General features: G+C 44.3%; 1 protein-coding gene across 1 annotated transcript in view; it reads right to left on the bottom strand.

Moving 5' to 3' along the window:
- Positions 1–2,868: 2,868 nt before the first annotated feature.
- Positions 2,869–15,415, bottom strand: part of LOC137526051 (uncharacterized) — a 78,011-nt gene continuing 65,464 nt past the window's right edge. Inside the window, exons 9-10 of the mRNA XM_068247263.1 lie at positions 11,586–11,642; positions 2,869–3,251 (exon numbers count right to left, since the gene is read on the bottom strand). Coding sequence (XP_068103364.1) covers positions 3,237–3,251; positions 11,586–11,642 — 72 coding nt within the window. The 3' untranslated portion in view covers positions 2,869–3,236. The remainder of the gene's footprint in view (positions 3,252–11,585; positions 11,643–15,415) is intronic.

The raw sequence follows: 15,415 nt of genomic DNA, 5'->3' as shown, positions 1-15,415 counted from the left end.
GTACTTTATTGGTTCTTCCCCAATAAACATTCAGCCCTGTACAGTATTCTTTGCCTGTGATAGTGTTGAGTATCCCTGTGCTTCTTTGCTAGGGTGTGATTTTTGGATTGACTTTTTGACCTTGAGTTTGCTTGCTACCTAGACCTTCCCCCACTTGTGTACCCTTAATTGCTCTTGTCTTGCCCCTTGGATACTGTAAGGTAGGTTGACCAAACACCCTTAAAAAGAAAAACACACAGACAAAAGGAGCCTAAATGGTGCAGTATGTCACAAGAAGAGTGATGAAAAACAAAAAGTATTAGGGTACTAACAAAGAAAAGTTGCACAAGGGGCAACCAACTGCTGAAAGCAGGTGGAGATCTATAAATCCGACTCCACTCTGGTGTCCAGCTGGAGCTGGATGCAGTCGCACTCTTGGGAAAAACAACAAAGGTTGTATTGTTGGCACAGCCACTTGGTACCAATGTACACCCCTCCCAAAGATGGTTGAAAAGCATAAAGTGGGTAAGAGGCGCCCAGAAGTAGATAAAACTGAGTTAAAAATCCGCTAAAAAAAAAATAGAGGTGGCTTATCTTAATGACGACAAGTTAATTTCTTATTAAGCACAGGCAAAGCGTTTTGTGGGTCATATTTTGCACCCACTTCCTCGGGCCGAATAAAGTGCCAGAGTTGATTCAGAGCCAAGAAATGAAGTGCTCCGTACCTGGATCTGTTACAACTCTGGCACTTTATTCGACCTGAGGACGTTGGCCCAGACCCACAAAGCGCATTGCCTGCGCTTAACCTCTTGAGCCCGAGAGGTTTATACCCTCCTAGTGACCAGGCCATTTTTTAACAATTTGCCACTTCAAAACTTCAACAGTTTATTGCTTGGTCATACAACTTAGACCCCAAATGAATTTTACCTCCTTTTCTTTTCACAATCACAAAGTGACCTCCCCCCGGCCCTAGACTAAGATGCATGCACTACACTATACACACACAGACATATACCTATGGTAGGGATTCGATTGTGAGCTCCTCCGAGGGACAGTTAAGTGACAAGACCATACTCTGTACAGTGCTGCGTAAGATGTTAGAGCTATAAAATTACATAGTAGCAAATATATCGGCGCCAAGGGACAATGGAACCGCCGCTGAGAAGAACAATGTCCAAAAGTTCAGAAGTCAGGCATACATCAAAGGTCAGCGCAGGTTTAGAAAGTAATTGTATGTAGGGAATGGTAAATTCTTCACCACAATATATCAAATGCTCAGAGGTAGGTATTCGCCAAACATCAAAACTAGAAAAGGCTTACCAGCTCCCAACAACCCACATTATAAGGTTGTGAAATGGCTCATGTCACAGATAACGTCCAGGGAACATCAGACGTCGTGAAGATCCAGTGGACATCCGTGTGGAGGTAAAGTTTCAGGAATTTATATAGGAAAACAAAAACGGCAATATCTAAGCGTAACCCGTTTATTTAGATAAAATTTCTTTAAAGGCAGTAGACATAAAAACGATAACTCACATACGGGGCCCATAAACAGGGAACCCCAGAAGATTAGCGCGCATGTAATGGTCAATCGAAGATCAATAGAGGGGAGATGATTTTCTCCCCTGATGACGCAAGACTGCGAAACCGGTCGGGAAGGTAACAGGCGGCACCATTGTCTATTGATCTTCGATATCTGTGACATGAGCCATTTCACAACCTTATAATGTGGGTTGTTGGGAGCTGGTAAGCCTTTTCTAGTTTTGATGTTTGGCGAATACCTACCTCTGAGCATTTGATATATTGTGGTGAAGAATTTACCATTCCCTACATACAATTACTTTCTAAACCTGCGCTGACCTTTGATGTATAAAATTACATAAATGAATAATACCTAAATAACAGCCTGCCAGTGGCAATCGTTGGGGCCCGCTGTGTACAGTGGCGGAGATCATGCCCGTACAAGCTCTCGTCAAATCTCGTTCCTTGCGAGATGACGCCAATAGGCGTCGCAAAGGAACAACAGAGCCACTCTCCCTCCGCCATCCTGCATTAGGTGGTCTGGAAGCATTTAATAAAATTCATACATATATGAACTTGTCGTTATTGTGGTAAGCCTCCTCTTTTTTTCTATTTTTTTTAGCTGATTTTAACTCAGTTTTATCTACTTCTGTGTGCCTCTTACTCCCTTTGTCCTTGGACACTGTGGACCTCTTACTTGCAGCATATGACCTCTGGCCTATTCATGCTTAAGGATTTGGTACTGTGCTTTTTTTTCCAGATTTATCATTGCTAATCTGGACTTCCTGCTTTCCCCCCTTGCCCATATCCAGCTTAGTGAGGTTCTGGTAGTACTTCTGTCTTCTTGTCCTCAGTCTCTATACCTTGTGCACTGGTTGTAACCAAGTGCCAGGATGATATAGAAAGTCTTCCCAGGCTGAGCAGTAACGTGCCATATAGGGTGAAGACTGCTAATGGTAATACAGGAGATCCACCAGGCCATACAAAGAGGAAAGGAAATAATGGAATAGGAAAAGAAGCTGTCTCAGTAAGGAAGGAATATGACAAAAGGGGACGAGAACTCTGAATAATCCAGCATGCAGTACATGAGGAAGGAATAGAGGGTAATTCGGTAGGGAAATGTGACTGTAATGTCTCAGTAATGAAGAGTAAGGACAGGCGTGAAGAGGACTCTCCATAATCCAGTGTACAGTATGCTAGAAGGGGATATAAAATACAATAATAGGAGGACGTATACGGTATAGGGGATATTAATGCATAATAACTCACAGCTACTAGATTTCAGACTGGCAACACAGAAAAACAATATTGTCCTATTTCAGATATTGAAGACACATTTTATTTACACATCAAGCAGATAATGAAGGGTTTAAAAATCATTTTCTTTAACTCTGCTGCAAAAAGTGGTTAGAGGGACATGAGTAGAGGTCCGAGTGGAGAAGACACCTATACAGATATTCTAATGGTCAAAGTCTATTGGATTGTGTCCTGGCAACATTGAAAGTTCTCTTTCTGTGACAGATAAAAATCTTTTTACAGGAAGAGCTCCATAGCAATATGTGATAGAATTCAGCCCGAAACAGCAGGAAGGACTATAGGGGCTCTGGTGGAAACGAAATGATCCAAACTAGTTGTCAACCATTGGCCTCAGTTTCTGTCTTTCGCTGTTGCTTCTTGAGTTGCAGATTAGAGTCACTGGATAATTGTAGAGATCCTCTGGATGGGAGCCATCAGTCCTACACAAGCAATGGCTATGATGACAAATAATAAGGGTTGTTACATGCAGACATTATAAACAGAAAGACCATAAAAGTGTACCGTAGGTGAACCTGGGGTTAAAAACCACATACTTATCTAAGAAGAGGGAAGTCTCTGGAACCTGTCCTTCGTATATACAGTATATCCTTCATATACCACCCAAAAAAATATGACAAAGGCTTGCCAGATTGGAGATCAGGGCCTTATTAGAAACCAGTGCGGCCACATTGCACCTGAACGAATATGGCTATGCCTGCGCAGTAAGCCAGAGCCACCCGTACAGGTGTGTGCTCCTGCGCAGGTGCGGTGGTGCTCATGCGGATGCAGCACAATCATGCTCATGCATGAAGAGGAGAGCAGCCTGGATCTTCACAGGGGTCCCAGAACGTGGTGGCAGTGGTGAGGAGTACATGAGAAGCATATACATAATACAGATGCTTCCTTCTTCTTCAGTAAGTATATGTTTTGTTACCTGAGGTTTGCCTTGGGTTCTCTTTAAGAACAAGACTGGCTGCAAACATGGCAACCTCCTTCAGCTAGAAAGCTGATACTTCTAATTTAACTTCAAGACCTGAAGGAAGAGAAGAGGCTGTCTAATTTACCCTCATCTGTAAGTAATCATAAATGTAATTTGATCCCTCAGCTTTGTCAGCATAAAATTGGGCAGCCCTCGGCAGACACAGCTAATATGTAAACACAGGATGTTAACTCGTTGTCTGCTTCCATGAAAGCAGGAAGTAGACACACTGCAGATTTATTGCAGAAATGGTATCAGCTGTAACAAAATAAATGCTTTTCTTTAACTGTTTGACATTCCTGGACGTGAAACTCACGTCCAGGCAGCCATGTGCGCTCCTGCGCGTCCACGCGGCCGATCGCACGCGTGCACGCGCGCTCCCGGCCGGTGGTTTGTTAGCCAGTGAATCAGTGAATCGGGCAACGGTGCCCGATCACTGATTCCTCTCCCCCGCAGAAAAAGCGACAGCTTCTCTCGGAAGCTACGCTTTTTCTGCTTCCTATGTCGCTCTAAGCGTACGTGGTACGCTTAGAGTGACGTCACTGTAAACAACTCATGGCTGCCATCTTGTGGCCAAAAAGTAAACTACATCTAAATGTTAAATAAAAATAAAAATACACATATATTTACAAAAAAAAATACAATTTCAATCCCACCCTCCCAAAAATACCCACATAAAATGTTTAATTAAAAAAAACATTACAATAAAAAAAAAACACATATTTACCTAAGGGTCTAAACTTTTTAAATATCTATGTAAAGATGAAATATTTCTTTTTTTTTTTTTTTTTATAAGCTTGTAAATAGTGATGAATGCAAAACGGAAAAAATGCACTTTTATTTCCAAATAAAATATTGTCGCCATACATTGTGATAGGGACATAATTTAAATGGTGTAATAACCGGGACAAATGGGCATATACAATACGTGGGTTTGTTTTAATTATGGAGGCATGTATTATTTTAAAACTATAATTGCCGAAAAGTGAGAAATAATGATTTGTTTCTGTTTTTTTCTTATTCTTCCTTTTAAAATGCATTTACAGTAAAGTGGCTCTTAGTAAAATGTACCCCCCAAAGAAAGCCTAATTGGTGGTGGAAAAAACAAGATATAGATCAGTTCATTGTGATAAGTAGTAATAAAGTTATAGGCTAATGAATGGGAGGTGAACATTGTTCGGATGCATGAAGCGAAAAACGACTGAATGCAAACTGGTTAAAGGTTATCATGCTGTTGCTTATCTTTTAGAGCAGAAAGGAAGTTCTCACTTAAGGTCCATTTTAAGAGCAGCAGGATGAGGAGCTCCACAAACAATCACTTGTGCAGTGCTGCAGGCTGTAAGGAACATTAAAGAGAGGAGGCAGGACTTGGGACATCAGAACATTAAAGGGAGGAGGCAGGACTTGGGATATGGGTGCAGATTCCAGGGTGGGACAAACAAGCAATGTAAAAAGCCAGACTACCACAGCAAGCTATGGGATCATACTCAGAACAGGAGGTTTCAGTTTAACTCAAACATATGTAGATAGAAGAGTCCTCATGGGGCTATTGTTTTTGACTGGCACTGTCTCACTATCATATACTTAAAGCCAAAGAGAAAAGGTCTAGGATGTACAGAATTTTTTAATGTGCTGAGCTATGGGACTGGTGATAAGTAGTGTTGGGCGAACAGTGTTCGCCACTGTTCGGGTTCTGCAGAACATCACCCTGTTCGGGTGATGTTCGAGTTCGGCCGAACACCTGACGGTGCTCGGCCAAACCGTTCGGCCATATGGCCGAACTAAGAGCGCATGGCCGAACGTTCCCCGAACGTTCGGCTAGCGCTGTGATTGGCCGAACGGGTCACGTGGTTCGGACCCGAACGCGCTCTGATTGGCCGAACTGTCACGTGGTTCGGGTAAATAAATACCCGAACCACGTCATATCTCCGCCATTTGTCTGTGGGTTTAGCTTTGGGTAGGCAGGCAGGGTAGTTCGCGCTCCAGCCACGCTAGCCAGGGTCCCCCCTGTCATTGTGTCACTGCTGGGAACAGTAGTACACCGCTTGCTCAGCCACACTATATAGCATTCTGTTTACTGCCACTCTGTGTACCTCGCTCAGCCACACTATATAGCATTCTGTTTACTGCCACTCTGTGTCTGCTGGGAATAGTAGTACACCGCTTGCTCAGCCACACTATATAGCATTCTGTTTACTGCCACTCTGTGTACCTCGCTCAGCCACACTATATAGCATTCTGTTTACTGCCACTCTGTGTCTGCTGGGAATAGTGGTACACCGCTCGCTCAGCCACACTATATAGCATTCTGTTCACTGTTCTGTGTCTGCTGGGAATAGTGGTACACCGCTCGCTCAGCCACACTATATAGCATTCTGTTTACTGTTCTGTGTCTGCTGGGAATAGTGGTACACCGCTCGCTCATCCACACTATATAGCATTCTGTTCACTGTTCTGTGTCTGCTGGGAATAGTGGTACACCGCTCGCTCAGCCACACTATATAGCATTCTGTTCACTGTTCTGTGTCTGCTGGGAATAGTGGTACACCGCTCGCTCAGCCAGAGTATATAGCATTGTGTTTACTGCCACTCTGTGTACACCGCTCAGCCAGACTATATACCATTGTTTACTGACACTCTGTGTACACCGCTCAGCCAGACTATATACCATTGTTTACTGACACTCTGTGTACACCGCTCAGCCAGACTATATACCATTGTTTACTGCCACTCTGATTCTGCTGGGAACAGTAGTACACCGCTCGCTCAGCCAGACTATATACCATTGTTTACTGACACTCTGTGTACACCGCTCAGCCAGACTATATACCATTGTTTACTGCCACTCTGATTCTGCTGGGAACAGTAGTACACCGCTCGCTCAGCCAGACTATATAGCATTGTGTTTACTGCCACTCTGTGTACACCGCTCAGCCACACTATATAGCATTGCGTACTCTGCCAGTCAGTGTGTATATTGCTGGGATCAGTAATACTCCACTCACCGTCAACCACTATATGAGCTCAACATGAGTTCCCCAGAGACCTCCGCTGTGAGCAGCACTCCCAACAACAGCAACAGCCAACGCCCCACGCAAGCTATAACATCCACCCCAGCAGCCAGTGGTCAGCAGCAGCCCTCCCCGGAGGAGAACGTTGTGTCCATCAGTCCGTCGCCAGAGCGATTAATGAGGGCTGCCATTGAGGAGATGATGGGGCCTGATGTGGAGGAGGAGGTCTGGCTCAGGCCAGCATCCCAAGTTAATGTTGAGGACGATGAGGGGTCTGTGTCTGGGGATGTTGGGGTGGCAGAGGTGGTGGGTGGGTCAGACTCAGGAGAAGAGTTGTATGATGAGGATGATGATCGGGACCATCTGTATGTGCCTCAGAGTCCGACCCCGGAAAACATGTTGTATCGTGTGTTTAGGTACTAAAATCTGCGTTCCCTCCCAGTAGTGTTGGGCGAACAGTGTTTGCCACTGTTCGGGTTCTGCAGAACATCACCCTGTTCGGGGTGACAATATATCAGACTATATAGCATTGTGTTTAATGCCACTCTGTGTACACGGCTCAGCCACACTATATAGCATTGTGTTTACTTCCACTCTGTGTCTGCTGGGAACAGTAGTACACCGCTCACCCGCCACTGTATAGCATTGTGCTCTGTGTCACTGCTGACAATAGTGGTACACCGCTCACCCACCACTGTATAGCATTTCTGTACTGCCACTGTACTGCTGCCAGTCAGCGTGTACTTTAAGGATAAGTGAAATGAGGAAGAAATCCGGTGAAAGAGGGAGGGGCAAGGGAAGAGGTGTTTCCCCTGACGGTTCACGTACAGGCCACAGGGGAGCACCCAAGAAAACCCACTCAATACTGCCCATGTTGTCCAGGACAACAACCCTCACAGATCCAAAAGAACAGGACCAGATAATTACTTGGATGACCTCTCAAGCGTCCAGCAGTGGGTTAAGCAGCACCAGCACATCACGCACGAGGTCCGAGTCCTCAGCCAGTTAAAGTCTGGGCTTTCTTTGAAGACTGCACTGAGGATGTTACCATGGCGATTTGCAAGGTGTGCAAGACCCGCCTGAGCAGGGGGAAAAGTATTAACAACCTCTCCACCACCAGCATGAGCCGCCACATTCTATCCAAACATCCCACTCTGTGGGCAAACGCGGCAGGACAGGGTACCACCAGCAACACTGCCTCCCTTGGGTTCACCAGACTCACCACCAGACCCGCCTCAGCAGCAGCAGTAGCCCAGCCATTGCGTGGTTCACAACATTCACAAACATCAGACGATGCTGACACTGTCACTTTCCGGACTAGTGCTCTTGAGGTCTCCCAGTGTTCATCAAACACAACAACCAACAGCCCTTCGGTGTGCAGCGCTACGGTTGAGTTGTCTGTCTCTGAGATGTTTGAGCACAAGAGGAAATTGCCAGCAAATGACCCCCGGGCCGTGGCAGTAACAGCCAGCCAGCATAGCCAAGCTTCTGGCCTGCGAAATGCTGCCATATCGAGTGGTGGAGACAAACAGCTTCAAGGGCATGATGTCAGTGGCCATCCCACGTTACGTGGTTCCCAGCCGCTACCACTTTGCGCGCTCTGCAGTGCCTGAGTTGCATGAGCACGTGGTCAGCTAAATAACCCGAAGCTTGAAGAATGCCGTTGCCTGCAAGGTTCACCTCACCACTGACACCTGGACGAGTGCGTTCGGCCAGGGTCGATACATCTCCCTTACCGCGCACTGGGTGAACCTTGTGGAGCCTGGCAGCGATTCCTCACCTGCTACGGCGCGGGTGTTGCCCACGCCGCAAACAGCTGGATAACAACAGCAGCACCTACCTCTCTGACTCCTTCTCCTCCAACGCATCTCAAAGCTGTACCTCATCCGGAAATGCTAACCCAGCACCAGCAGCAGTAGGATCGTGGAAGCAGTGCAGCACAGCTGTTGGCATGCGTCAGCAAGCGTTGCTGAAGCTGATCTGCCTTGGGGATAAGCAGCACACAGGGGAGGAAATTTGGAGGGGAATAAAGGAACAGACGGATTTGTGGCTGGAACCGCTGGACCTGAAACCGGGCATGAAGCTAGACACCTGGCACGAACTGGCAATGTACGCAATAGAGGTGCTGGCTTGCCCGGCAGCCAGCGTTATGTCGGAACGCTGTTTCAGTGCTGCCGGAGGCATCATCACAGATCGGCGTATCCGCCTCTCCACAGAAAATGCAGACCGTCTGACTCAAATTAAAATGAATCAATCCTGGATTGGAAACGACTACGCAACACTCCTGGACCCCAACCAAGTAACATGACCGATGAACATCTGGGATGGTTTAGCGTTTCCGGTCCCTGTTTATTGAACCTCTCATCTGTATTACATTTATGACTGCATGGCGGCAAAAAGCATTGCTGCTATATCCGCACGCTTTTTGTCCTCATGCAAGGCCTGGGTTGTTGTGTCTCACAAAGCGTGGCCTTCTCCTCCTGCGCCTCCTCCTGTTCCATCACGTGTGCTGCTGCTGGGTTAGCGTTGCCGCGTGGTCCCTGTTTATTGAACCACTTATCTTTATTACATTTATGACTGCATGGTGGTACAAAGCATGCTATCCGCACGCTTCTTGTCCTCATGCAAGGCCTGGGTTGTTGTGTCTCAAAGCGTGGCCTTCTCCTCCTGCGCCACCCTCCTCCTGTTCCATCACGTGTGCTGCTGCTGGATTAGCATTACCGGTCCCTTTTCCTGGAACCTCTTATATGTATTACATTTATGACTGCATGCCGACAAAAAGCATGTTACCTGTGCAAAGAAAACAGACATTTCCCGCATTTAAAAGACAGTTTTCCCTTTGAAACTTTAAAATCGATTTTCTCAAAAACTATAAGCTCTTTTTGCTAAAATTTGGGGTATGTAGCATGTAAGGAGGCTTTACAAACCACAAAAGTTCGGGTCCCCATTGACTTCCATTATGTTCGGAGTTCGGGTCGAACACCCGAACATCGCGGCCATGTTCGGCCTGTTCGGCCCGAACCCGAACATCTAGATGTTCGCCCAACACTAGTGATAAGTAACCAACTTTCTCCCACAGCAGCTGCCACTTAGACCGATAGATTAGCTCAGCGAGGTGTGTGGTGTGATCTCATCTCCAGGGTTGCTCGGATACCCCTTTTCAAAATCCGAATTAATCCGGATACCCAGATATCCGAATCCAAACTTTTAGTATCCGAGTAAACTCGGATATCCGAACCCAATATCCGGCCGGATTCGGATATCTGGATAGAAAACCGGAAGTGACCTGAAAATGGCCTAAAATGCTTCCAAAAGTCTCTTCAAATGGTCAAAATCCCTTTTCGGAGGTCTCTCTCTCTCTCTCTGTCTCTGTCTCTCTGTCTCTCTGTCTCTCTCTCTCTCTCTCTCTCTCTCTCTCTCTCTCTCTCTCTCTCTGTCTCTCTGTCTCTGTCTCTCTCTCTCTCTCTCTCTCTCTCTCTCTCTCTCTCTCTCTCTCTCTCTCTCCCTAGGCCTGACTGCCTTCGAAAGGGATTTTTTGCTTCTGCTCGGATATCTGAACTAACTATCCGCACGGATTTCGGATTTCAGATGGGAAATCCGAGTATGTCGTATAGTGCTATTCAGATTTTAAAAAATATCCGAATTGCTATTCAAAGTTCGGATAGTGGGAAAAGTTCAGATTATCTGGGTAGTTCGGATATCCGGAATCCGGATGAGCACCACTGCTCATCTCACTGTAGTTGATCCTCTTGGTGCCTCTACTCCATCTGGCTCTATCTTGCCTGTTTTCCAGCATGTGTTTTGTGGGGGGAACCACTGGCCAATAATGCACATTTTTGGGGGTGAAACTCTAGTTAGTTAGACGTGGTTCTGTGGGGAAACACTGCTTGATTTGCTGTAATAGAAGGTATAAAGAGGGGGGGGGGGGGGGGGAAGATTTCCGCAGGCCCTATGAGTTGTAATTACACCCCTATTATATAGTTAGGGATATAGCAAAAAAAAAACTTTTTCTTTTAATATTTCTATATAATATTATAACAATATAATAGTGGTCATAGTGGTGATTGTGGTTCACCTACAGAGAATTTTGCTGCGTTTTGGTCTCCCGTATACAACATTACTATTGTAATCACACCCCTGCCAGGTAATGCATATAATAATTACATTATAATGATTTTGTCAAGCACTGCTACCTCTGAGACTTCAGTGGTGGTGGTGTAGGTAGCATGCATTGCAGATGAGTCCTTACAGCACAGTCTACACTACATAGACTCCAGAAAGCTGTGAACTTATGTTTATACTCACAATCCTGCAGGAACTTGTGGGTGATGGCAGGATTTAAAGTGTACCTGAGATATCTATAATGGGAGTGTTTATACTTACCGGAAGCTTCCTCCAGCCCCATGAGGTGCCTTGGCTCCCTTGCCTTTGTCTTCAGCCACTCTGTTCTCTTGTTATCCCTTCGGTAACCTGGCCAGTTGTGCGCTTCTGCGCATGCGTGGCCTGGGCGTGCACGCCCCACTGCCGTGCTCCCACCTGCAGGTGCACCTGGGCCTGCAGGACAAATTACCGGTGGGATTACAAGAAAATGGAACTGCCGAAGAGGATGGCGAGGGAGCCAACACACATCATGGGGCTGGAAGGAGCCCCAGGTAAGTAGAAACAACCCTATTATAGAGGTCTCAGGTTTCCTATAACACAAAATCTACTTTCACATGCATCATTGTACGTTCTAGTGACATCTCATTTATTTATATAGCTTTTGTTATTTATTTATTTTCTTTTTGTTTTATACTCACCCCATCTAATTCTCTTCGGAGACTTTGGTAAGCAAAGCAAGAGCACTGTACACTGCACTGTAGGAAAAATAGAGTGAAATTAACCTTGATGTTTTGACATGACTAAATGTAATGATGGCTATACATGGGGTAATATTTCCCCAGGAACAACAATCAGCGAGAAAGCAATCATGTGCCTCCTACAATGGATTAGCTGCCCTACTCCCTGTTATAAGAAAAGTAACACATGTATGTTACTGTCATTATTTCTTCTTCTAAATCTATGCTTCACAAAGTTCTTATGCTTTACCAACAGTGCATGTTTTGCAGTTAACGTCACGTAAACATAGGATGAGGTTATTAAAGGATAAGCAAGGTAACATGTGACATGATGAGACATACACGTGTATGTACAGTGCCAAACACACAAATAACTATGCTGTGTTCCTTTTTACTTTCTTTGTCTGAAAGAGTTAAACATCAGGTATGAAAGTCACAGTTTCTGTCCGGGTCAGGACTGTGCCAGACTATAGCATAATCCTCACTGATAAGGAAGTACAACTCTAAAACACTTTCCTGGCAGAAAATGTCCTCTGAGATAGCAGAAAGAGATACTTGATTGAGGGCTTGATTCACAAAAGAGTGCTAACTGTTAGCACGGCCGTTTTCGCGCAAATTTTTGCGTTCGCGTGCAATTAAACGTTTTTGCGCAAAATCGTTATAGTTTTCGCACGCAAACGTGAATTTTCATGCAAAATCGTTAACGTTTTTGCGCGAAAATTCACATTTGCGCGCGATAACGATTTTGCACGAAACCGTTTAATTGCGCGCGAACTTGAAAATTCACGCGAAACCGACTGTGCTAACAGTTAGCACTCTTTTGTGAATCAAGCCCCTAGAGCGTTTGGCTTTTTTTTTAAGGTAGTGTATTGTATCCTTATGGAATTGTTCATATCTGAGCGCTTCGTCAGCTTTCCGCACCGCAAAGGGCTGCATGTACAATTTTTAGGGCAATTTTGCTTCAATGAAAGGTATAGGAAAAACACTTACAAAATTGCTTTGTGCGGCGATCGCATTCGCGCTTTTATGAATTAATACATTATATTTATTATTTTCCGGGTCAAATAGTTCGCTTCCTGACTTGTGTCAGGAAGTAAAAAAAAATACTCTGCAAAAGCGCTTTGAAAAGCACTTCACACAAAATTGTAGTGCGCAGGTAAGCGCCGGGAAGGGGAAAAAAATCACTCACAAAATCGCAAAACGCTGGCGTTTGTGACTTCGATTTCTGATGTGAACAAAGCCTGAATGTGTCATTAAAGCAGAGACAATGAAACAGTGTACACTTGAAAAGTAGACTCAAATATAAAATAAAGCTGTGATATCTGAAAAAAAGGTCATTTTTTTAGGCGCAGGAGGATAGTAATAATTGTTTATCTCATCAGTTTATTTTTACCTCATGTTTCCTTTAATGTCTCATCATTGTGGTTGCCTTTTTTTGAATCCTGTGTTTGTGATTACAGTGATTGGCTCACAGTGATCAACTGGTAAGGAGCCGATGAAAGTTATCAACAAGAAGAAATCACATGACAGCCGAATCAGCGGCCACAGTGAGCAATGATCGGCTCGTGACCGCAGAAAAATGGTAGCTTAGCTTTTACGCTGTATCAGTGTCGTAAGTGCAGCATAGAAACTTGCATCTGTGGTTCTGAGCCAGTTAAAGGGGCACTATGGCGAAAAAAAATGTGAAATATGCGCAAACTTAGACAAATAAGAAGTGCGTTTTTTCCAGAGTAAGATGAGCCATAAATTACTTTTCTCCTATGTTGCTGTCACTTACAGTAGGTAGTAGAAATCTGACAGAAGTGACAGGTTTTGGACTAGTCCATCTCTTCATAGGGGATTCTCTGCAAAGCTTTTATTCTTATAAAGATATTCCCTAAAAATGATTTAAACAATGATGCTGCCAGCTTCCCTGCTCCCTACACAGTTTTTTGCCAGTTGGACAGAGCAACTGCCATTCACTAAGAGCTTTTGAAAATAAATAAATCCCTGAGAATCCCCTATGAAGAGATGGACTAGTCCAAAACCTGTCACTTCTGTCAGATTTCTACTACCTACTGTAAGTGACAGCAAAATAGGAGAAAAGTAATTTATGGCTCATTTTACTCTGGAAAAAGCGTACTTCTTATTTGTCTATGTTTGCACACATTTAACGTTGTGAAATTTTTCGCCATAATGCTCCTTTAAGGAAAAATGTAAGAAAACTTCTCATGGATAGATCAGTTGATGTTTTGTGTTTAACCATAATCTGTTTCGGTGGTTGAAAATATACATTATTGTCTTCTAGAGACAATGGTCTATTTGTAAAACAAATTTTCAACCATGAGTACACCATCTTATTTAGGAACTAAGCATGTTATAGCCACCATAAAGGAGAACATAGACATCAGTGGGTAGCAAGACATTGGAGATGGTTAGTGAGATGCTAACAATTCTTACTTACATGTAAATTGAATGCAAATTGTGTGCAGTTTGACAAGACATGACAGGACACAGAACATTTATATTGTGCTTTTCTCCTGGTGGACTCAAAGCGCCAGAGCTGCAGCCACTAGGACGCGCTCTATAGGCAGTTACAGAGTTAGGTACTCTTGCCCAAGGTTTTCTTATTAATTGGTTTGTATACATTTGGTCTCTGAAGACGTGGGATTCCCATGAAACTGTGAAAAAAGATATACGTCCATCGAGTTCAACCAGAAAATAAAGTACAACACCAGCCTGCTCCCTCACTTATCCATGTTGATCCAGAGGAAGGAGAAAAACCCTTACAAGGCATGGTCCAATTAGCCCCAAAAGGGAAAAAAACCCTTCCAGACTCCAGATGGCAATCAGATAACATCCCTGGATCAACACCACCAGACATTATCTAGTAATTAAAGCCATGGATGTCTTTCAACGCAAGGAAAGCATCTAAGCCACCTTTAAATGCAGATGTAGGATTTGCCGTAACTACTTTCTGTGGCAATGCAATCCTCATTTTAATCACTCTTACTGTAAAGAACCCTTTCCTAAATAAATGGTTAAAACGTTTTTTCCTCAATGCACAGATGTCCCCTAGTCCTTTGTAAGAGCCTAGGGACAAAAGCTCACCCACCAAGCTTTTATATTGCCCTCTGACATATTGATACATGTTAATTAGATCTCCTCTAAGGCGCCTTTTCTCCAGACTAAATAAACCCAGTTTATCTAACCTTTCTTGGTAAGTAAGACCTTCCATCCCTCGTATACTGTATATTTTGTCGCTTGTCTCTGCACCTGCTCTAAACCTGCAATATCTTTCCTGTAATGTGGTGCCCAGAACTGAATTCCATATTCCAGCTGTGGCCTTACTAGAGTGTTGAACAGGGGCAATATTATGAAAGCCTTTCATTTTTTTAATTCCCATGTAATAATACAATATTGTGCCTGCGCTCAGGATATTTGCAATATCACCAATCTGTGGATCGCATGCTATAACAATGCTGTAACACTGTGGAAGGTATCCAGAAAAAATTGAACGCGCTCTTAGTCTATAATAATGACAAGAGGGGCTATGGCACCCAAAGAATCCAATTAGATTTATTGATTTTCAATGCCAATTATTGATGCCAAAGACCGCAAAGCTCACAAACTAGGTCATCCTTGAATAATTGTGTGTTAGGATTAGAAAAAGTGGGCAGAGGTAACACTAGCCAATTACATACCCGGGCAACGCCGGGCAACCAGCTAGTACAAAATAAATGGGATATAGATGGGGGCATCACACTTGTAGAAGGACTTAGCAGTACTCATCAACAACAAGTTAAATGATC

The sequence above is a fragment of the Hyperolius riggenbachi genome, chromosome 7 (genome assembly GCF_040937935.1).
Source record: "Hyperolius riggenbachi isolate aHypRig1 chromosome 7, aHypRig1.pri, whole genome shotgun sequence".
Lineage (NCBI taxonomy): Eukaryota > Metazoa > Chordata > Amphibia > Anura > Hyperoliidae > Hyperolius > Hyperolius riggenbachi.
The sequence above is the reverse complement of the archived record's forward strand: the minus strand, read 5'-3'. Positions and strand labels throughout refer to the sequence as shown.